Source organism: Zosterops lateralis (assembly GCF_965231275.1).
Source record: "Zosterops lateralis genome assembly, chromosome: 25".
In the NCBI taxonomy this organism is placed as follows: Eukaryota; Metazoa; Chordata; class Aves; order Passeriformes; family Zosteropidae; genus Zosterops; species Zosterops lateralis.
This window is the reverse complement of record NC_139785.1, coordinates 3,808,854-3,832,984: the sequence shown is the minus strand read 5'-3', so window position 1 is coordinate 3,832,984 and position 24,131 is coordinate 3,808,854. Positions and strand designations below refer to the sequence as shown.

General features: G+C 44.7%; 1 protein-coding gene across 9 annotated transcripts in view; it reads right to left on the bottom strand.

Moving 5' to 3' along the window:
* GRAMD1B (GRAM domain containing 1B) overlaps positions 1-24,131 on the bottom strand; it is a 106,688-nt gene that overhangs the window by 9,396 nt on the left and 73,161 nt on the right. For 8 of the 9 annotated variants that reach the window (XM_083877949.1, XM_083877953.1, XM_083877954.1 and 5 more), the window contains 13 exons: positions 16,002-16,086; positions 13,830-13,933; positions 13,100-13,195; positions 11,841-11,921; positions 9,043-9,158; positions 7,514-7,670; positions 5,955-6,144; positions 4,870-5,013; positions 3,991-4,109; positions 3,241-3,383; positions 2,314-2,417; positions 1,378-1,581; positions 556-646 (listed from right to left, as the gene is read on the bottom strand). In XM_083877949.1, the coding sequence (XP_083734075.1) occupies positions 556-646; positions 1,378-1,581; positions 2,314-2,417; positions 3,241-3,383; positions 3,991-4,109; positions 4,870-5,013; positions 5,955-6,144; positions 7,514-7,670; positions 9,043-9,158; positions 11,841-11,921; positions 13,100-13,195; positions 13,830-13,933; positions 16,002-16,086 (1,634 nt within the window). Of the gene's footprint in view, positions 1-555; positions 647-1,377; positions 1,582-2,313; positions 2,418-3,240; positions 3,384-3,990; positions 4,110-4,869; positions 5,014-5,954; positions 6,145-7,513; positions 7,671-9,042; positions 9,159-11,840; positions 11,922-13,099; positions 13,196-13,829; positions 13,934-16,001; positions 16,087-17,751; positions 18,900-24,131 lie in introns of those variants that run through there. The other variant, XM_083877951.1, reaches the window with a different exon arrangement.

The following is a 24,131-nucleotide window of genomic DNA, read 5'->3' as shown; positions in this document are numbered from 1 at the left end:
CTGGTTATGCCTCTCACCAAAATCACTGTCCAGAACCTGACATGGGAAAGGTTTTTGCCAGATCAGAGGGAAGATGTGACAATCCATAGACATTGAGGCCTGTTGTGGCAGTCCAGTGACTCCCAGAGAGCTTTGCACACTCGTTGTCTATGACAGCAGCTCGTGTGTCAGCAATTAAATCACTTGTTTTATTTTACCCACACAGAGAGTTTCTATGTGCCATTAAAAATCTGTAAATTGCGTCCCTGAAGTAAAAAAAACCCCAAAAAATCCCCAAAAAACTAAAATGCTTATGCTTGTTGGATTTCTTCTCTTGTAGGTATTGACACCTCTCTTCTTGCACAGCTGCCTCTGTCCTGATTGTCACTGTCCCAGACCTGCCTTTAGGACTCCCAGAATAGATCTGCAAAGCCCATGTTTGCCTCAAACAAGGGCAAAACCAAAGGGAAAGGAGAGAAGGGAGCACAAAACTCCAGAAATGAACTCCAGGAACACAGATAAACCAAAGGTAGTTAAAGCTGACTGGGAAGGAAAGCAGAAAAAATCCTCACTTACACAAAGCTGATGACAAGGAGCAGCTTGGAGACACTCTGCAGGTGGAAGCCACTGGGGCTCTCCTCGGGGATGTGCCGTGTCTGAGTGGAACCTGAGGAGATGGGATGCATTTGGGATGGGAAACAGGGGAAACCCACCCCTCCACCTCACCCAAACAACCCCAACACATCCTCCCCAACCTGTTGGAACCCTGAGAATTTCAGGCTCTCTGTGCTGACAGGCACTGACCCCCAGGCAAACACTGCATTGACCTGAGGCCGTGGAAAAGGCTCCCAAAATTGAGTGACAGCCCTGGGATTGTGGGTGTGGGGTTTGGATAGAAGTGTGTGATAGCACAGGGTGGGAAACTCAGAGTTTAAGGGTTTAGAATACAGTAATATATATATAAAGCAAGATGGAGGATTAAGGGCATAGGCTGAGTCCTTCTTTTTCACTTTCTTCTTCATGGGTCTGGTGGTGTTTTGTAATTGGATAGAAAAATCCTCATTGAGGGCCACAAGTGGTTGGTTATTGGGTTAAAAGTAAAAATAATTTAGGTGTCATTTCATAATTGGACAGTTTGTGCTGAAAAGACTTTGTAGAGAGAGAGATGGGGGCCATTTTTAGTTTGTTATCAGCAGTGCTGTAGAACTCACGGTTTGTGAGACTGTAACATAGATAAGAATTAATAAACATCTGAGTCCCGACAAGAAATATCATCTCGAGCATTTAATCCCAATGGATTAAATGGCAGAAAAAGAAGACAAAAACCTACTCCCTCCCTTTGTACCAAAGCCCCTGTTTGTCCCCATGCCCAGGGCTGTGGGGCTGGCAGCTCCTCACCTGCCACGTGCTTGATTCGATGGGCGACCTCCTCGTCCGTGGGGGTGGTGACGGGGCTGAGCACCTCCTCCAGGTGCGGCACCCGCAGGTGGGTGTGCGCGCGTTTCCGCCGCCGCACCGCGGGCTGCTTGCTCACCTTCTCCTTGGGGGATTGTCTGTGCACCTCGGCCAGGTACGTGCTCTCTGTCTTGGTCAGCTCGCTCTCTGCAGCACCAAGGGAGAGGGTTAGAGGGGTGGTTTTGGAAAGAGAGAGAGAGAGGTTTAATCCCTCTGTTGTGGTGCTTTAGGATTTGAGCTTTTCTATTTTCCATCCACCTGTAACCCTGCAGTTGTTTAGTGCAGAACTCCAAACCCCACACACACTGTGAGCTGCTGCTTCCCCACTTTGGGCAGACACAACAATTCCTCTCCAGGCCTGGCAATCAAGGACCCCTCACTGCCTCAGGCCCCAGAGATGGGAACAAAAGGGAGTTGGGGGCAGCAAACTTGGGCTCAATGACTTCATGACCTGGAGCTGGAATTGGCAGATGAACCCCCAATGTGCAAATGGACCAAAGTGATCCAAGTGTGCAAAGCCGTGCCCATTGTCCATTTTGGGTGCAGCCCCTGGGGGGCTTTGTCTGCCCTAAATGCACCTGAAGGCCTTTCAATAAACAGAACTGCCTTTTATTCCCTTAATTTTGTCTGGCCTCTGTTTTTAGGTAAGCCAAAAAAAGGCAGCAGCTGGCCCAAAGAAGAGAGATTTGTGTTCCACATTCCTCGCACCTTTTACCAAAATTTGTCTCCAAACTGCCTGACAGGGAGCAGGATTTGATGCTCTGATTAATTCCAGCAGGTTTTCTGGCTGTGGTAGCCCCTTTTATAAACCACCCAAAGGTTGGATCACACTTCCCACTCCCAGGGAGACATGAATGTCACTGGCATTGCCACTCTTACCCAAATGACGGAAATAATCTTCCAGGCCGCTCCAGAAATTCTTCTCAATGAAGGATTTCACCAGCCCCCAAGGCTGTTTCCTGTAGCGTAATTCTGTGGAAACCCTGTGAGGAGACAAAGGTCAGTCATTCCCCTGGCTTTGCTTCCTGGGGGTGATGTCAATTCATAATCTTTGTCAGTGTAAATCCAGGAAATAATCATGTACACTGTTATTTCTGGAATGGCCTCAGTGGCCCTTCACGTTTCCAGAGGAGAAGCTCTGCTGGAAAAGTCCTTCCAAAGGCAGGAAGAGCCTCTCCCAAGAGCACTCCACAGCCATTTGGATTGTCATTACTGAAGTCACAGAGTCACAGGGATACAGCTTTGCCCAACTCCTCTGCTTCTCCCCCCAGGCACAGCCCCAGGAAGTTCATCCTGTTGCTTATCAGAGTCTGCAGTGATAACAGGCTCTGCAAACCCCTGCATCCAAGAGAGAGGCAAGAAAAATCTGTAAATCCTCTCCCTGATGCAGCTTTAACTCCTCTGCAACCCAACAGGTGAAAATCCTTCCCTTACTCTTCGTGACACGAATGTCCCAGCAACAGGATAAAGAAATAACCTCCTCAAACCCTCCTAACCCACCCAAACAGCAGAACTCCCTCCCAAAAGTGCTTTTTGCTCATCATCCACTCAGAGTCTGCAGTGATAGCAGGCTCTGCAAACCCCTATGAGAGAGAGGCAAGAAAAACTCTGTAAATCCTCTCCCTGATGCAGCTCTAACTCCTTTGCATTGGTGTCAACCCAGCAGGGGAAAATCCTGCTCCTACTCTTTGTGACAGGAATGAAGACAAAGAAATAACCCCCTCAACCCTTCCTAACCCACCCAAACACCCAAAACTCCCACCCAAAGGTGCCTTTTGCTCATCATGCACTGCCCAGGAGAGGTACCTGAGTCGGCTTTTGTTCCTGGCGACACGAGTCAACGTGTAGCGGTTGATGGTGTAGAAATAATCGTGATAGGGGACGTCGTGAGTTAGCACCTCTGCATCTATGACATAGCACTCGCTCTCCTGGCTGGCTTTGTACATTGTCTGCAGGGAAAAGAGCAGGCAGGGCAGCTCTGAGTGTGGTCAGGACACGGCTCTGGGAGAGTGGGGCTGGAAAAACCCAGCTCTGCAGAGATGGGGGGACTGAGAGGGGTTTTTGGAGATTTTATTCCATTATCAATCTCATAGAAGGGAGAGATGGAAAACTCAACACCATCCTATCAGAAGCCAAATTATTTCTTATAAATGTTTTTCAGCCTATCAGCTTTTGCCACACAATGCTGCTAATACTTCTAACACCAATCACCGATTATTATTATTATTATTATTATTATTATTATTATTATTATTATTATTTTACCCCACATGGTCTTGCTACAATGCATCTTTCACAGCTCAAAAAACCACCAGTTTGGGTGAGGTGTTAAGATGTCCTGCCTTGTTCACAAACTCAGCTGCTTTTGCAAATTTGGGAAATTTGTGGTGCTTTCATTAAAATGCAGGGTAAGGTTAACTGTTCATGGCTGGGAGTTAAATCAAGGGAATGTGGATAGGAAAATGGACAGGGAGAATGAAAACATGCTCAGGACAAAAAAATAACTCTCAGAGCAGTTTTTACCAAGCATTCCCGCCCTGCTCCATTGCCACTTACCTGAGTCTCAGTGACTGTGGCAGTTTTGGGGGCCAGAGGGTTGGTGAGGGTGATGGTGTACAGGATCACTCTGGTCTGATTGCCATTCTCCTCCTTCTTCCAGGGGTGAAAGATAATATCTGAGAGGACAAAGAACATTCCAGTCAGGTAACTGGGGAGGGAAAGGCATAACCATATAACCAAGGTGGGAATGGGATTTCCTTCCCCTTTGGGGAGCCTGGTTGCTCTGGAGCTCAGCTGAGTGTGAAACAAAGGGCTCCTGTGCTAAATGGGAATATTTTCCCCTATTTTAAGGGCAGGGAAAAGAGGAGAGGCTGGGGATTTATCCCCTCCAGCAAACCTACATTTACAGTGAAAGGAGGACTATGACATGCCAAGGGATTCTCTCTGCAGCTCTGTCCATGCCAGTGTCAGGTGTGGAGCTAGAAAAGCTTTTTCCTCACATTCCTAAGCCTCCAAGACAGAATCAGATGATGATAATTTTTTTTAATGATTTTTTAATTTTTTATTTAATTGGGTGATGATAAAAATTTTTTAAAAAACCAAAAAGCCAGAACTCTCAGTATATATATAATATATATGTATAAATAAATAAATAATAAATAATAATTACTATATATATAATACTAATAAATATTAAATATTTAATAAATAATAATTATAATTACAATAATTATTTATATATATATATATATATATATATAAATTCTGCTTTTGCTGTTCTAGCTGTTACAAAATGTAACCAGATAGGCACACAGGTCCTGCCTGCTTAGAGGCCACGCTGTCCCAAAATCTGCTCAGAGCATCATCCAAACAGACCAAATTATACCTCCAAGGCAGAGCCCTGCCCTGTGCAGCCCCTCGGGCAGGGCAGCTCACCAGAGAAGCGGCGCTGCTCCATGAAGTCCCTCTGGAACTGGGAGTCAGTGAAGAGCAGGTCGTAGAGCTTGTCCACGCTGAAGTTGAACACCTCGTTCACGTACTGCCGCCCGTTCAGGTCCTCGTAAAACGCCTGGACCTCCCCTGTGGGGACAGAGACCCTCAGGGCCAGCCAGACCCTCCAGGGGATGGAAAATGTGCTGGCACAGCATCAATGTTGGAGCTCTGGGCACTGAGAATTCCAGATTTCTGTGCTGACAGGCACTGACCCCCAAGCAAACACTGCATTGACCTGAGGCCATGGAAAAGGCTCCCAAAATTGAGTGACAGCACTGGGATTGTGGGTGTGGGGTTTGGATAGAAGTGTGTGATACCACAGGGTGGAAAACTTAGAGTTTAAGGGTTTAGAATATAGTAATTTATATATAAAGTAAGATGGAGGATTTAGGGCAGAGGCTGAGTCCTTCTTTTCCGCCTTCTTCTCCATGGTCTGGGTGGTGTTTTGTAATTGGAGAGAAAAATCCTCATTGCAGCCATGGGTGGTTGGTTATTGTGTTAAAACTAAAAATAATTTATGTGTCATTTCATAATTGGACAGTTTGTGCTTAAAAGACCTTGGAAAGAGTTAGAGACAGAGCCATTTTTCACTTTGTTAGCTAAAACTTATAACTTGTGAGATCCTAACATGGATAAGAATTAATAAACATCTGAGCCTGAACACAAAATCCATCTATCGAGCATTTAATCCCAGCTCTGACAGAAAATAAAGATAAAAACCTATTCTCCAGGACCCAAATAATTCAGAAGGAATGTAAAGGAGAGACTTCAACTCTTCTTCTGCACTGACCCCAGGGCAGGAGTTGGGATCAGAAGAGATAATTAATTATATAGCTTATTTTAGGGACATCTTAAAATTTTTAGGCACACCCTAAAATTTAAATATTTACTCTCTGCAGCCCACAAAGGGAATTCCTTGCATCTTCAGGGTCCAGAAGAGGATTTCAGTGGCCCCCACTCCATTCCCTGACAGGAGAGGATGGGATAAGGGTGGAAATCCCCTGCTGGAACGGCCTTGGCCCACGTACCCTCATCGTGGGTGTCTGAGGAGTCACTGAGCTCAGTGGGAATGTCTTCGTTGTCATTGAAGTCCAGGGAGGGGGAGTTCACGGGGCCAATGATGTCGATTTTCTCCCCCATGATGTTGGCAATGCCGAGGTCTTTCTCCACAGGGCTCTCTGCCACTGCCTCCTCCTCCTCCGGGAGCACTCCATCGAACTGCAGCAGGGACAGGGCACAACAAGGGCAACATCAGCACCTAAAAATGGCCTTTGCTTCACAAAAACTCACATATCTGAGCCAATTTCTGCCTATTTGGCCTTGATATATAGTCAGAAAGATATGTATAATATCTTATCTCAAGATACTGAGAGATGAACAATGGGAAGAACCAAAAATTCCACGGGAATTCCACTGAGTGATGCAAGGAAAAGAAAAAGGGGAGGTACACATTAGAAGGGTCTGTATTAGGTGGTTTGGGAAGTCTGGACCTCTCAAGTAAGGAAATTAAATAGAGAGAGGAGGAGAATTGCCAGGCAGTGTTTGTAAAACCTCCTCTCAAAAAAATTAGTGTTCAAGCTTTGAGCAGCACCAGGATTTTTGTTCAGACAAGCACAATATTGTCCAGTGCTGGTTTTGCTCCTGAACAAGCTAGAAGAACCTATTAGGTAATTGCTAAACAAGGTCTGCTCTGCCATAACACCAGGAGGGTACATACTGTTTTCCAGGGAATTACTGAAGGCAGGGAAGAAATTATAATTCTTTTATGTCCAAGACTTTTCATCCAGAAGCTCAGAAAGGAAAATCTTGCCGCTGAGAGTCCCAGCGACAAAATCACTGAGCAAAGACTGAAATCAGCAGCAGTGGAACAGGAACTGGAGGATGAATAAATCTCCTACAACCCAGGGGGTGCTGAATTTCAGGGAAAACAAATCCCTCCTGCCAGGGAGGTGACACTGTTTTATACTACAGTGATACAAACTTTGAGATTAAGAAGGTTGAAAATGACTCTTTTATTTTTGGGATGTGTCCCTCTTTTATACTATTTTACACAGACCAATTTGATTGGTGAAAAAAAAGGCAAAACCTCTTCAATCACATTGGTCAGACCAGAGGGACATCAAGAACAAGTCCCTCCTAATAAATAAATAAATAAATAACATAAGTACAGTTACAAAAATATTTCTTGTAGACCTGGTTTGTGCCTGAAATGTATTGGTTTCCATAATTCTTTTCCCAGGGAATTTTCTGTAAACAAGAGACATATTTTGGTAACTGTAAACTTTGTTTACATTTTTTTCCCCAGGAGGGACTTCTCCTTGCTGTCCCTCTGCTCTGACCAATGGGAGTGAAGAGGTTTGTCTTTGTGTCACCAATCCAATTGGTCTGTGTGAAATGAGATAAAAGGGAGACACATCCCAGAAATAAAGGAGTCATTTTCAGCCTCCTGGATCTCAGAGTCTGTGTCGTTGTGATGTAAACCAGAGTCAATTTCTCTTATTTACAGGAAATTCTCTGAGAAAAGAATTTCAGAAACCCAAAACACCTCAGGCACAGAATCAGGACTACAGGGAGAGAGAAAACTCACCGAGGCTGGGGCTTCACTGCTGCCTGTGGAGGTCAGGGTGCTGGCAGTGACAGATTTCTTTGGCAGCTGAGGGCTGGCCTCTGGCTTGGCCTCCATGCTGCTCTTGGAGGAGCTGTCGTTGACTTCGTTCTCCTCCACGGGGATTTCTTCGCAGTAGCTGGGACGCCACAGAGAACACAGGTTTTTATGGTTACCCCTCTCACAACAGCTACAGCTGCACACACAGAGCAAGTGAGAACGTTTCTATGAAGTCTCCACGCTGTCCAGAGGCAGGAATGGCTCAGTGCAGGGGAGAGCAAGCCCCGATTTTTTGGGGGGGTGTTTTATGCAGGGACTGACAAGCATCAGCATTTTCTGGCCATGCAGCACTGCCTGGTGCAGTAATTTATCTGAATAACTCAGGCCATGCTTTGTACCAGCCAAACTGTTTGTAGATAAGAAGATATTTGCAGTCTTGATTTCAGAATTCTCGAAGATTTGTCAAGGCTATGGGAACTATAAACAGGGAAGACCCTTAAAATAATGGGAAGTTGGATGGGAGCAAACACAGATCCAATCACTGTGATTAATTCTACATTCTCCCTTTATTTTGTCTAAAATGGCAGGTTATATACCCTTCTAGATAGTTTACAAATGCAGATACATTTTTATTGGCACACAGCACACAGAAAAATGCAAACAAACATTGTTTTACTTGTTCCTTAAGGTGAGTAAAGTGTTCACACTAATGACTATACTTATTAACCTCTAGAAAACCCACTATCTCTCATTAACACCTTAACATCTAATTTTTAGCTGCACCACAGGCTTTACAGTTGGTCTTGGTGTTCAAACTTAATTCCAAAATACCTACAGGGAATAACAACAGGCCTAAAAATAACGGGCAAGAGCCTGGGAAAGTGTCTACAAGAAATACAAAACTCAGATAGAAGACACACAGTGTGGTGGTGATGGACATTTGAGCAATTAAGTGCCCTGAAGGATGTGTGCCTTAGGATGGACAAAAGTGTCCTGAAGGATGGACAAAAGTGTCCTGAAGGATGGACAAATGACTCAGCCAATCAAAAGACTCCTGCAGGTATAAACATTAGGGCTAGAAACTATAACTATGGCTTTATGTAAACAATAAATAACTTCTGTTGGAATCATATTGATTCGTTTATTTCAGTAGCCCTGAAATAAGTATAATAAATAATACTTTAATATTATAAACATTAATTAAAATAATATAATATATATTGTAATATAATAACTAATACAATAATATAATAATATAATATAATAGATATAATAAAATATAATAATTTTTTTCCCCTACAGCCTGGCCTCGTGCTTTGGCATTTCTGGAATTGCTCAGCTGGCTCAGGGGGCATTTCAATCCATGAGAAAATGCTACAATTGCAGCTCTTCAGGCCTCACACATCCCAGGGCAAGCACTTGGCCAGAGCCCGGGACGTGGCAGGAGCAGCAGCAGCACTTTGGGCCATGCAGCACGTCCTGCCCCCCAGGCAGAGCTCAGCCCCACTCACCCCATGGTGTTGAAGTCGTCGTCGGGAGGCACGTAGTCCTCATCGTCACTGGTCAGCCCCAGCTCGTTCCCGTAACACTGGTGGACAAAGTGCCAGAGCTCCTTTGGGCACAGGGGCTGCAACAGGGGGTACAGAACATCATTAATGTGCAGCTAAAAATGCCAAAATACAGGGAAAGTCTGGGATTACCACAGCCAGGAGGGCATTCCTTGCCTTGAAAGGAGAAGGGAAAGATTCTGATATTTGAGGTGGGAGCTTTTCTGTGGGCTCAGCTCTGTGAAATTCCATTTTATTGAGTTGTTTATTACTTTTTTAAAATAAATTTATTTATTTATTATTATCTATTTTAATAACTATTTTATATATAAAGTTAATTTTTAAATAAAAAATAAATAATAATAAATGCCATTAAATGGAATTATTTATTTTTATATAAATAATGGAAATTTACATATTTATATATAAATATATATATTTATATAATGGAATTTTATATTTATGTATATGCATATGTGTATATATATATATACATATATATGTATATATATACACGTATGTATTTATGTATATACATATGTATATATTTATGTATATACATATACACATATATAATATTATTTTTATATATAATGTATATATGCACATATATAATATATGACATATACTACAATATAATATATTATAAAATGTTTTATATAATATATTATAAATAATCTTATCTGTTATAATATAGAATAATATATTATATATGTGATTATATGTAATGTTTTATTATATTATTATTTAATAATATATTTTATTATTTATTTAATCTCTGGCCTAGAGATTGCCCTCACTGAGCACAAACAGGACCTGTCACCAATAATCCTCCACCATCAGCCCATGTTCTGCCCCAAAATCCACCACTGGGATTTTTCCATGCCACACTCTCCTTTTCCTTAAAAAAAATCCAAAAGCAGCCCATGGATGAGATTTCCCACCAAACTGCTGGAATGTACCAATGGAAGCACTAAACCTGCATTTCCCTCCACAGATGTTTTCCCCACCTCTTCTGCTGTGCCTCCATTTAATCCCTGCTGCTCCACCAAACCCCAACACCTTTTGAGATTTATTTTTTTCCCCTCTCCCTTCAACTTCGTTTAATTTAAAGCTGCCTGAAAAATCCCAGCTGCAGGGAAAATTATCTAAAGCAGCAACAAAGGAAAACATTTCCTGCTGCAGTTTGGAATCAAAAGGAGTTTGTGTCAGCAGACACCCTTGTGAAAAGCAAAAAAAAAAAGTGAAAAAAGAGAAAATTAATTATCCAGACCATTGAAAAAAGCCCAAATTTTAGGGATGCAGCTCAGTGATCACCACATGACTGTGACATGAGGCTCTGAAAAACGGGGCAGGAAAACTTGTGAGTTAAAGATGTGGTTCAGGAATGAAAGGGGATTTTCACCCACATGAAACTTATGACCAACGACAAAGATTTCTTGGTAACGAGGAGAAACAAATGCAGTGAACTTTTCCTGAGTTGCTGGCTTGAATTTCTTCCCATAGTAACTGCATGGGATAAGGCAGGAATTTTTTTAATCTTTCTGCCTACAGCAGCAACCAAAAGCATAGGGGGAAAAAAAATGCCTCTAATGAGGAACTTTCATCCAGAAAAATCTGACTGTTCCACCTCCTTCCCACACACATTAATTAACTCCCATCCCTGTCTTATCAGGAACACTGGACTCAGCTTTTTCTCCCTTTTTCCTGCCAGCCAAGGATCCCAAAAAGAGCTTTGGAAGAGTTTCCTGTGTTTGTCTGTCTCAGTTCCCTTTTGCCTTGACCTTGAGGCCAAGGGCGCGGAATTTTCGTTGGGAATTTCAAAACACTGCTCAGGTTACAGAACAACCCAGGCAAGGTGATCCTTTCTCCTCCTTAAATCCCATCCTGATTTTTGAGACAGGGTGTTCCTGGTGCCTCAGGTCTGAATTCCAGCCAGGACACCCCAAAATTCTGGGAGTTCTGTAACATCAGGGAGGAAAGAAACACCCTCCACACAGGATTTACAGAGCCTCTCGCACAGCAGGACCCAGAGACCCTGTAATTTTATTTTAAATTTTAATTTTAAAACTAATTATTAATTATTTTAATTTATTTTAAAATCCAACCCACTGAGCCCTCACCCAGAGCACCCACAGCTGCTCCCACCTGGATCTGGGATGCCCTGAACACTCATTTTCTGTCCTGTCTGGATCTCCCCACTCCTGGAGCACAGACTGACTGAGAGCTCTGCCTGCACAGGGAGTTATTCCTGCTGCTTTCTGAGCTGCTTTCTTGAGGGCTGCTACACTGTGGAATTACAGAATTAAAATAATAATAATAATAATAAATAATAAAATTCCTCCTGAGACCCTGATTCCACAGCAGGGGCAGAGTGGCACCTACTGCGGTGATTTATCGCAGAAAATGGGGGATTTATCCCAGAAAATGAGTGATTTATCCCAAAAAATGAGTGATTAGCCCCAGAAAACATGTGATTCAGCCTAGAAAAAGGGTGATTCACCCAAGAAAACAGGTTATTTACCCCAGAAAATGAGGGACTAACCCCAGAAAACAGGTGATTTATCCCAGAAAATGGGTGATTTACCCCAGCAAAAATTTCCCTGCAAGAAGAGGGAATTGCATCTGCAGTCATGAGCCTGCTCTGCCTGAACACTTGTGTTTGCTGTCCCTGGGTGGATTTTTTCAGCCAGAAGTGATGCTCCTGCCCATCTCCATCACCCCCTCCCATCCCAGCCCAGCTCTGGGGTTTCTCTCTGTACCTTGTCAAGCAGAGCATTCTGCCACAGTCTGAACATCATCATGTACGTCCTGTCTCGAGCCCCGAAGGAAGTAAAAAAGTGCTGCATGGGGGAGAGAGGGAGAGGAAAATCAGTTCAGAAAAAGCCAAAAAAACAGGAGAACACAACAAGGCTGGTTTGGGGTCACTTTGGAGCTGGAGTGAGCCATCCATAGAACACAGTGTTGTGAAAAATGAGTTCTACTCTCTTAGAAAAGTGTATAAGTTTAATAAAAAAAAATAGACAATTGGGAGACAGAAAAGCAAAAGTTTCTCAGCCAGGGGTACCTGGCATAAATCCAGCCAGCAGCACCTTCACCCTGTCAGATCTCTGTGTTTTAAATATTCAATAGACCCCAATGCTGATTCAAACATTCTCTTTGGGTTTGATCCATTTCAATTCCCCCCCAATCATTTTATCTGGTGGATCCATCTGTGGGTGGCTCCATTTCATCTGGTGACAGGGGGGTCATAAATTCTCCTCCTGAGGTTTTTGGTTATCTTCATTTAGGATAAGAAACAGAAAGCCAGGAGCCTTTATACAGGAACACAAGGTGACCCTCCAGACCTGCTGGTTTGGTCAGTTTAGATGTTACAAAGAGAAATAAACCCAGTTTTTTTACTGTTAACACTATGGTACAATCAGGAAATAAACATTCATCACCTTTCTAAACTCTATTAATAAAACATAATACAGTACAATTATACATATAGTATTCATCTTAATATTTGTGAAAAACCAACTATATAATATCCATTTATAACAGTCTTGTAAATTCTCCTCCTGAGGTTTTTGGTTATCTCCATTTGGATAAGAAACAGAAAGTCAGCAGCCTTTATGCAGGAACACAAGGTTTGGTCAGTTTAGATGTTACAAAGAGAAATAAACTCAGTGTTTTTACTGTTAACACTATGGTACAATCAGAAAGTATACATTCATTACCTTTCTAAACTCTATTAATAACACATAATACAGTGCAATTATACACAAAGTATTCATTTTAATATTTGCAAAAAAGCCAACTATATAATATCCATTTATAACAGAGTGAAGCTCATGGAGAGGCCAGGTCTCTCACCAGGGAGTGAGCACTGGAACAGCTCTTTGCTGGAAAACCTGGATATTTTACTCCTCATCTGAGCTCCAGCCTTATCCCAGCTCAGCACAAACCCTGCCCCAGTTTGGAAAAACCCCACACACACCCTGAGTGCCCTGGCAGTCTGGCAGGGTGGGCTCAGTACCTTTTCAGTGTCAGTGCAAACTTGGATGGCATTGGGGATGAGCCGGGCTGTCTTCTCCTTGGTCATGGAGCAGATGTCCTTCAAGCGAACTGTCAGCTGCAGCAGGGGGGGAAAAACACCAGGAAAAGGGAAAGATTGGTGAGAAAGGCAGCAGAAAACGAGGTTTGCATTTTTTGGTAAAATTTAAGAAGTTTAATAAAAAGACAATAGGAGACAGAAATAAAAAGTAAAGGTTTTAATGTTTGGGTGCTTGGCATTCAACCAAGAGCACACCTACTATATGGGAGAAATTCCTTAAATACTTTTCCTATTACATCAGCCTGTTGCATATTTATAGACTATTATGTATATTCATATTTTTCTAAGAACTATTTAGCATGGCCCCTCCTTGGGTCTGCTTTTTTAAAGCATATGTGGTTTTATTATCACTTCTAGTTTGGGCTGTGGTCTACACTTTTTTCAGACAGCAGATATTGATAGTTAGCACATTAATAGCAGAGTCTTCATTAATGTTTATAGGATGTTAAACTGACACTTCACTTATAATTATATCAGCTACTATTACTACTAAATTTTTGTTAATAGCAGAAATAAAAGCAAAGTTATTTTGGCATTATACATACAGCATTCATGTTAATATTTGCAAAAAAAATTTATAATATGTATTTAAAACAGCTTGCAAAGAAAATGTGAGCAGAGCCCTGGCTGGGGCAGCAGGGGGGAGCCTCACCAGTGTCTCCCAGCGGAAGATGTTGCTGTAGAAGCAGATCCAGTTCTCGGAGAGGTAGAGGCGGCCCTGCAGGAGAATGTCCCTCTGGAGGGCACATGAGTAATCTGTGGGAGGACAGAATGTGCTCAGTGAGGAGCACAGAAAACACAAAGTGCAGCTGATTGTGATTTTTTGTCTTTATATTTTTCAAATATTTTTTGCCTTTATATTTTTCAATATATTTTTCCTGTGTTGTATCAGTGCGTAAGTCTAAACTCCATATGAAGTGTAGTTAACACTTTGGTCAGACAAAACAATCCCTCTGGGCCTGGAAACCAAGGACAGCCAAAAACCTCAGGCCCCAAAATTATAAACAAAAGTGAATTTGGGTGGAAAATTACTTCATTACCTGAACTGTAATTGGAGGATTAACCCCTGATATGCAAATGAGCCAATTTATAATTGTGTGAAAAGCTTGTGGCCATTGTCCATTTGGGGTGTACACATGGGACACAGGGCACTGTGGATTTAATTAGCACAGCCAGTTTGATAACCAAGATGCCTTGGCAAGAACAAACAGAGAGATTTGAAGATTATGAGAAGATTGGATCAAGCCTGTCTGACAGGAAAAGAAAATTGAGTCAAACCTCTGCAAGCAAGAGATGTTGTGAAATGAGTTTTGTTCGTGTGATGTTTAACCCAATCATTGTAGTAAAAAACTATTAATCATCCTAGAATAGTATATAAACATTTGGAAATCTCAGTAAAAACAAATCCTGATCATGAATCAGTCTTTATGTCTTTCTCTCAATCCTCCATACTTGGGGAGGCTTCATCTGCCCCAAATCAACCTGAAGCCCCTTCATTAAACATACTCACTTAATAAATCCATGTTTTTAATTGTGTCTGGCCTCTGTTTCTAGGTGAGCCTGAGAAAAGGCACCAGGACAGTCTGGAGGTGAGGACGAGGAGCAGCAGCATCAGGAGAAGGCACCAAACACAGAGAGGCCACAGGAGCTGGGCCCCAGCTCAGCTGTTTGCTCCAGGGGTACGTCACACCAATCTCTCCCCCTGAGTGATGATCTGCCTCCTCAGCTGCTCACTCTGCACCATCCCATCTGTCTTTTCCTCTCTCATTGTGCATTTCCCCCTCTCCTAGTTTAAGCATCCCTAAGGATTTCCACCCCTCTGCAGCTTCCACCAGCGTGGGGCACAGGAGGGGATCAGCAGCTGTGTAAGACACAGGAGCAGGTGCATCTCACCAGCTGGGAGGTGAGGTTTGGGAAGGGCACTCCTGTGGCAGCAGGGATGTTAAGGAAAAAGGGAGGAAATAATCATGTCGTCCCCCAATAAATGAGGAAAATCCATCAGAAAATCAAAACCCACTGGAAATGGGGCTCTGCCTGTGCTCCAGGCAGACAAAACAGGCTTATTGTCAGTGAGAGAATGACAGAAGAATGAAATGAATGAGGGATTTTTCTTTACAGACAAACTGTGGGTCTGCTGGGAGGTAAAACCAGCTCTGAGATATAAAGGAAAGAATGGGAAGGATCCCACTGACTGATGAAAGAAATGAGAGATTTGTCTTTACAGGCAAATTGTGGGTCTGCTGATAAATAAAACTGGATACTGAGAGATGAGCAATGGGAAGAACCATAAATTCCATGGGAATTCCATGGGAAATGGAAAGGGAAAAAGAAAAAAGGGAAAAGGGAAAAGGAAAAAGGAAAAAGGGAAAAGGAAAAAGGGAAAAGGAAAAAGGGAAAAGGAAAAAGGGAAAAGGAAAAAGGGAAAAGGAAAAAGGGAAAAGGGAAAAGGAAAAAGGAAAAAGGGAAAAGGAAAAAGGAAAAAGGAAAAAGGGAAAAGGGAAAAGGGAAAAGGAAAAAGGGGGGGTCACACTAGAAGGGTCTCTATTAGGTGGTTTGGGAAGTCTGGACCTCTCAGATACCTCAGCCAGTGGGGATAAAGAGAGGGAAATGTGGCTGGAAATTGGGATAAAAAGGAGGCTGAATCCTCTAAAAATATAAAGGAAAGCCCCACGGCCTCTCCCTTTATTGGAGTAAAATTCCAGGACTCCTCTATCTCCTCTTTGGACCCAAACCTCTGGTGTTTGTGCATTAATTCTCCTGCCAAGAACTAACCCCTGGCTGGATTTGTGCTGCTCTCCTGCCCCGAGCACAGCCCTGCCCTTACCTACGATGAGTCGCTCCGTGTCCGGGAGCTGCTTGAAGAGTTTCCTGAAATCCTCGTTCCGCTGTTTGTAGGTGGGACTCAACACCTGCAAAGGAAAAAATGAGGGGCCCTGGTGAGGAGAGGGGCAGCCAGGGGAGCAGGGATATGGAGTGGGAAAAACGGGATCACCTCGGGGACAGGAGGAAAAGGGGGGTCTGATGCACTCACAGAGCCTGGGGCTGGGAGTTTTATAAAAAAAATAAGTTTGAATAAACTCCCATCACAGCCCAGCCATGGGAGGGTTTGGGTTCAGGGCAGGGAGGGAGGGAGAGGACGAGGAGAATCTGCCTTGGAAGAGCAAATCCAGGCTGGGAAGGCTGCAGCCCTGCCTGCAGAAGCTGTGGCTGCACAGGAATTCCCTCTGCCTGCAATCCTACACCGTGCAAGGTACAGAGTGTGCTCTGCTGGCAGCAGCCAGCACCTCCCAGGGCCCAGGGATGGCACAGCTACCCCAGAAAACGAGATTCACCCCAGAAAACTGATGATTCTCCCAGAAAATGGTTGATTTACCCCAGAAAACAGGGGATTCAGCACAGAAAACAACGGGTTCACAACAGAAAACTGGGGATTCACCCCAGAAAACAGGAGATTCACCCAGGAAAAGTCATGATTCAGCACAGAAAAGGGAGAATTTACCCAAGAAAAGGGGTGATTAACCCCAGAAAATGGGGGATTTGCCCCACCAGAGGAGCTTGAGCAAACACTGTCACCAATAGCTCAGGATTCCCTGGGCCCACCCCCTCTCTCCCCACCAAGCAAACACAGCCACGTCCTGGGACTGTGAGGACACTCCAGTGGGGCCCCAAAAAGGCTCTCCCAGGGACTGAAGCGTGTCCTGCACTTGTTCTGTGTCCCAGCCCCAGGGAAGGGCTCAGGGGACACGGGGCTGGTGGCTGGAGGGACAGCAGGCTCCTCTCTGGGGTTTGGGATGTGACTCTGCACCTCCCAACAGCCACAGCACCTTCTGAAGGCTCCAAACAGAGCAGGGAAAATCAACATCTCCCAGAGAAGCTGCAATGCTCCTTCTCCCACAAATGTAGAGAAAAAGCCACTTGGGGTAGAACATTTCCCTCTTTATCCAACAATCCTCCTCTCTCCAGAGGCACTGATCTTCTGGAAGAGCAGAAATGTTCCAGTGATGGCCCCAAAATTCTGAGATTAGAGAAGGCAGTTTCTGCTTAAGAATGGTGGTGGAGCCACAGGGTGGGAGGAATAGAGTTTATTCAGGATTAGCCTCACTGAGCTGCCAAAAGCTGTCAGATCACAGCAGATTCAGTGCTGGTTGTCACATCACAGACAACCCCTCGCCCCCAAAAGCGTTTCCCTGCTCCTCACAGCGACTCAGTGGGCTGGAAACAGAATATTCCAAGGGCAGCTCAGCACTCCCCAGCCTTGCTGCAGGCCCAGAGGAAGGGATCTGACTCTGAGCAAAGCCTGCCAACCACCTGATGACAGAAATAGGAATTGTAACTTACCAAACTCCCAGCCTGAACATCTGGAAAAGATTTTGGCATGAGATGGGCTCCAGCAAGAGCCCAAGGCCAAGATTTCCAGGAACAGGCAGACAGGATGGGGATGGAGAGGGGAAAAGGGATGATAAATCCTGCAGGGCTGAGCTCTGGGCTCAGTGCAGCCCAACTCAGCAGGAGTTAAACCTGTCCTGGCAGAGGCTCCGCTCAGCCCCAGCACAAATCAGCCCAGAGACACTCACAGCTGGGATTTCATCAGATCCAGGGCTGGCGTTTCCTCGAGACAAGTCCACAAGCCCCTCCAGGTCCCACCGCAGCCACGGCAGCTCTTGATCCATGAAAAGCTCCCAGAGGGAGCCACACTCCAGCAGGGAATCCATCTCCTTCCCCCAGCACTGGCACAGCTCCCCGTGTCCACTCACACTCTGCTCTTCCTGCTCCCACTGCTCCTTGTTTATGTCCAAAGTCGAGAGAGGTGCAGCAGCCTGGCAGGAGTCGAGGTGCCTTCCCCTGGTTCCCTGCCCACATCCAGCTCACCTGAGGATCTGAGAGAGGATCTGCCCTCCACAGGACCTTTCCCCAAGAGCCTCATTGGGGTGGCTGTGCTGGCAGGCACCCTCTGGGCTGTCCTGCTGCAGCCTCAGCAGGTTCTGGCAGTGGGCATTCCCTGCAGGAGCCTGGGGAGGTGTGTGCAGGGCACCTGCAGTGCCCTTAGGAACAGTCCAGGAGTGTCAGATCTGGCCCCAAACAGCTCCGGCCCCAAACAGCTCCGGCCCCAAACAGCTCCAGTCCCAAACAGCTCTGGCCCCAAACAGCTCCAGTCCCAAACAGCTCCGGCCCCAAACAGCTCCAGTCCCAAACAGCTCCGGCCCCAAACAGCTCCAGAATCAAACAACTCCGGCCCCAAACAGCTCTGGCCCCAAACAGCTCCAGCCCCAAACAGCTCCAGAATCAAACAGCTCTGGCCCCAAACAGCTCCGGCCCCAAACAGCTCCGGCCCCAAACAGCTCCGGCCCCAAACAGCTCCGGCCCCAAACAGCTCCGGCCCCAAACAACTCCAGTCCCAAACAGCTCCGGCCCCAAACAGCTCCGGCCCCAAACAGCTCCAGAATCAAACAGCTCCGGTCCCAAACAGCTCCGGCCCCAAACAGCTCTGGCCCCAAACAGCTCCAGTCCCAAACAGCTCTGGCCCCAAACAGCTCCAGTCCCAAACAGCTCCAGTCCCAAACAGCTCTGGCCCCGCTGAGGCTTCCGCAGCTTCCAGGAAGACAAGCAGCTCCAGCCCAGCTTTCCCTCCTCTCTGGAAGCTGAAAAGGCTCTTTGGAAGCAGAAAAGCAGCGGTTGTGGCTCCTCAGTGCCTGCCCCAGGCTCTCCCCTGCAGCCTCTCCCCGCTGTCAAAGGCAGCCTCAGTCCGGGTGTTTCCCATGGCAGGGCTGGGTGGGGAAGATCCCAAAATGACTCTGACACAGCTCAGTCCCCGGGGCTGGGGAGCTCTGCCGGCCAATGCCCTGCAGTAACCCGGCCCGGCCTCCCAGCAGATGTTTCCTGTCATGGAAAGTTGCTGGACACAGTGTGCTGGCTGAGGGGAGCCAGGGCGGGCTGGGATGTGGCCCCATCCCACTCCCTGCAAACCTCAGAGAACATTTTCCTCTCCCAAACACAGGTGGGGAGGACTGAGCTCCTACTGACCTGCCCACACTGACTGTGACAGCAAATATTTCTAATATTCTAATATTTAGCAACACCTGAAAGAGACAATTGGTGTCTTGTCACAGCTTACATCAGTTAAATGAGGAAGAAAAATATTCAGGCGTGTGATAGTGTAGTGGTGGATAAAAATAAAGATAAATGGATAAAGATAAACAGATAAATAATAGATAGATATATAAATAGATAAATAATATTGACCTGCCCAGACTGAGCAGGGGCAAATATTTCTAATATTCTAATATTTCTAATATTCTAATATTCTAATATTAAGGAACATCTGAAAGAGACAATTGGTGTCTTGTCACAGCTCAGGTCAGTTAAAGGAAGAAGAAAAATATTCAGGCATGTGATGGTGTAGTGGTGGATAAAAATAAAGAAAAAAGGATAAAGATAAAGAGATAAATAATAAATAGATATATAGATAAATAAAAGATAGATAAATAGGTAAATAATAGGTAAATAAATGAAGATAATTAGATAAAGATAAATAGATAAAAATAAAGATAAATAGATAAATAATAGATAGATAAATAGATAAATAATAGGTAGATAAATAGATAAATAATAGATAGGTAAAGAAATGAATAAATCTACTTAGATAAAGATAAATAGATAAAAATAAAGATAAATAAAGATAATTAGATAAATAGATAGATAAATAATAGATATATAAATTTAAAATAGATTATAAATAGATAAATAAATAAATAAATAAATAAAAGATAATAGATTGATAAATAAATAAATATATATATAAATGTAATTAGATAAAAATAAAGGATGTGACTGGGAGGAACCAGACATGGGAGACCCACCCAGGCAGAAATCTGAGGGGCTGCACCACTCCTGGGTCCATCTCTGAGCCCCCTCTTCTCCCCCCAAAACCCAGGACTTTGCAGGATCCATTAATCAGCCAGGTCACTTTGGAAATGAAGGATGAATGAACTCCCTGCAGGTGCAGGAGATTTTTGGGGTGCTGGTACTCCCTGTGCCCCAAGCCCCAGCCCCTCCATCTCCCTGCTCAGGTGTGCAGGTGAACACCCCAGACCTGCTCAGCTGTGAGCAAACACTGAAATAAACCCCTCATCCCTCCAGAACTGGGCACACAGATCTCAACAAAGCCCCAAGGAACCAAACCAGCCCTGCAGAGTCACTGCTCTGCTCACTGACACCTCTGTCTGCCCAAAATCACTGGAGCTGGGGAGCACAGAGGTGTCCCCACTCAGCACTGCATCCATCTGCACCCCAAAATGAGGGAATGATTAAAAAAAAAGCATTCTGTAGCTGTGGAGGACAAAGAATTGGCATTACAGCCACCTGCACTGCTTTTGTTGGATGGCTCTCTTGGCTGGAGACTGGGATTGAAGAAAAAAAGAAAAAAAAAAAGAAAAAAAAGAAAAAAAAAGAAAAAAAAAGAAAAAAAAAGGAGGGGGAAGGAAAAAAAGGGGGAAAAAATGAAAAAAAAAAAAAAAAGAAAGAAAAAAAAAGGAAGAAAAAATAATTTAAAAAAGGGAAAAAAGAAAATAAAACCATCCCCAGCCACTGAGTGCCAGCAGTGCTGGGAAGAGCTGGCCTGGAGCTGCAGGCAGCAAATATTAACTCCAGTGCAAACACAGGGATGGGACAGGATGGCATTGCCAAGGTGAGGGGATGGGGACACAGGGGACACTGCCCGTGGTGACATCTCCCCATCACACACAAACAAATCCTCCAGGGGAAATTAAACCCTGCTGGGGGATGGGGCAGGACAGGGAAGCCTGAGAACACAAAACCTGGAATGGTGAGTCTTGGGCAATACAAAAAATAGGAAGCAGAGATGGCACAGAGGAGAGGGGGAAGGAAAATCTCAGCCAGTTTTCATACCATGATTTTCATTGCTTCTGGAAACTACTGGAATAAACAGAACATGTTCCCTGTGCATGGGGGAGAGTTCAGACCCCACTGACAGCAGGGCTGGTATGAAAAACCACCAAAGAAACCACCTGTCCCACAGCATCTCCTCCAAACTCACTCTGGCTGCTCAGATTTTCCATCTTTTTTCCTTTTTTCTCCCTTTAAAAGTGAATGAAAAGCAGAATGAAGACGCTTCAAAGTAATCACTGGCCATCTGGGCTGGAAAATGGACCTGAGCTCATCATCACCACACAAGAGTTCACTGATAATTTAATGCCTCTACAACCCAGCAACTCAGCCAGGCTGAGCAATCCACATGCTGAAAGTCATGGAAAATCTGACAGAGTGAAAAAAAAAGTACCTGAGAGGCAGGGAGTTAATGCTGCTGCAGGAATAATTTGATGAAATGGTTGCTGGGAGTCAAAAGATGATTGTGCTGATTTGCAAAGAAAAGGGGGCAAATCTGACAGGATGGAAAATATCTGAAAGGGAGGGAGTTAATGCTGCTGCAGGAATAATTGGATGAAATGGCTGCTGGGAGCTCAAAGATGATTGTGCTGGTTTGCAGAGAAAAGGGCTCTCCAGCACCTTGCTCACTCATCAGGCCTGGATTTTTTCATTTAAACTCTGGTGCTGAGGGAGGCTCAGCCTGCCAGCCCTGGGAAAGGTGTTCCTGATGTTCTCCCTAAAATGAGACAAAATTCCCCTGTGCCTTTACAGGGAATATTTTACTCTTCCCAGCAGCTGAGTTTCCCTCTGCTGTGGCATCCACGAGGTCTCCAAGAAAAAACACAGCACTGAGACCAGCCAGGGCTGGGTTCTGCTCAGTCTTGTGATGTCTGGTCATTCTTCAGAAGCCCAAGAGCTGCTCAGAGTTCCCCACAAAGGCCCTTTGCAGCATCACAACCCACGACAGATGCTCAGCCAGCTCCTCCTGCACAGCCTTTCCCAAAGGAAAACTCTGGGCTCTCCTCTTTACCTGCCTCCCCCACTGGCATTTTGGGTTTATTTTTGAGACTCTGAGCTCCTGCCAGGCTGAGGGCTGCCCTGAGAGCACAAATTTGTTTGCAGAGCTGCAGGAGCAGGGCTCCTGTCCCACTCCCTGCAATCCTCAGGGCAGACTTTGCTCTCCCAAACACAGGTGGGGAGGACTGGGCTCCTACTGACCTGCCCAGACTGACTGGGACAGCAAATATTCCTCATATTCTAATATTTAGCAACACCTGAAAGAGACAATTGGTGTCTTGTCATTGCTCAGGTCAGTTAAAGGAAGAAGGAAAATATTCAGGTGTGTGATAGTGTATTGGTAGATAAAAATAAAGATAAATAGATAAACAATTGACAGATAAATAAATAGATAAATAATATTGACCTGCCCAGAATGACTGGGACAGCAGATATTTCTAATATTCTAATATTTCTAATATTCTAATATTTAGGAGCACCTGTAAGAGACAATTGATGTCTTTTCACTGCTCAGTTAAAGGAAGAAGTAAAATATTCAAGTGTGTGATAGATAAAAATAAAGGAATAAAGAGTAAGGCAGACCTTGGGATGTAAATGCTGAAGTGAAAATCTCATGGATTTAAATCTCATCTCTTCCTTGGTGTCAACTGTGTTTCCTCTAACTTTTCAAGATCATCTTATCCATTCTCTTGTCCAGAGCATCCTCTGGGTTCTCCTGGTGCTGAATTTAAGAGCCCAGCCTTGCTCTAGAGCAGCAGAAACATCGCAGGGCATTGAGACAGAAAACTCCTTTAGGAACAGGGAAACAGAAGGTTCACAGCCCAAGGGAGACAGAACAAGGCAGGAAAACCATGGCAGGTTTGCCAGGCTCAACTGTGACACAGAAATGAGAGCTCAGAAATGGGGCCCTTTGCCCAAAACACAGAGAGAAGGAGAGAGATTTTCTCCCTGGTGGAAAAACATCTCCAGTTTGTCTCTCACTGGAATGACAGTGGGTGACAAATGCCTTCTCCCAGGTGTGGAGTTAGTGACACCCCCACAGACAGAGCAGCTCCTCCTCAGTGTCCTCGGGGAGGTGAAACACAAATTTCCCACCTCTCTGGGCACCCCAGGGGTGCAGAGTGAGGCACATCTCTGTTTCAGCCAACAAAACTACACAGGAACTTTCCTTGTAAGGTCTGAGGTCAATTTTTATGAATTATTTTAAAATAATAAATTAATTAACAATAATTCACCGTGCAGACACCCAACCCAAAGCAGACACAATTGATGGCTAAACCACAAGTGGCCAACAGATTATTTTCCCCCTAAAAACAACAATATCTCCAAACCAAAGTCTCCATGTGCACAATTCCTCACTAAAGCCATGAGAAGCACCTCAGGGACTTTTCCTTTCCACCGACCCTGTGCTCTTCCACCATGAGGACAAGAACACAGAGCAAACCCCAAAACCCTGAGTGCATTTATTCCCAAACTGGAATTGAGAATAATCTCTCCTCAATCTCACAGTGCACCTGCACCACTTTGCATTGATCCTCTGCAAAGCCAAGCAGAGAAAGCACAACCAGAGAAAAAGAGAGGGGCAGGTCTGCCAAACCAACCCACAACCTCATTTCACCCCTCTCCTCCCACTTCTCCCCGGGACAGGGATGGCAATCCCAAAAAAAAGCACTGGTGGGATCGAAAGGAGAACACACAAAGCAGGAGAAGTTGGTGGCATCTAAGGAAAAAATAAAAATTAGAGATAAAGGACTCCAGGAGAGGGGAAGGGAAAGGTTCCAACTGGCAAAGAGGAAGGCGGTGCTCCAGAGACAAAAAGACCAGGTAAAAGCAGCAAGAAAATGAAGAAAATTGGTGATGCCCTGTGGATATTTGAGGCCCAAGTGCTCTTTGAGGCAGAGATTATGTTTTGGGCTGGATTTACTGCCAGGGCTGCTGAGCTGACACACAGAACAATGTGGAGGATGCTCTGGGCACGGTGAGGTTTGTGTAAAATGAGAGTGGGGGAAAGGGAGCAAAGGAAATGGTGAGGTTACACAGCGGCAGAAGAGTC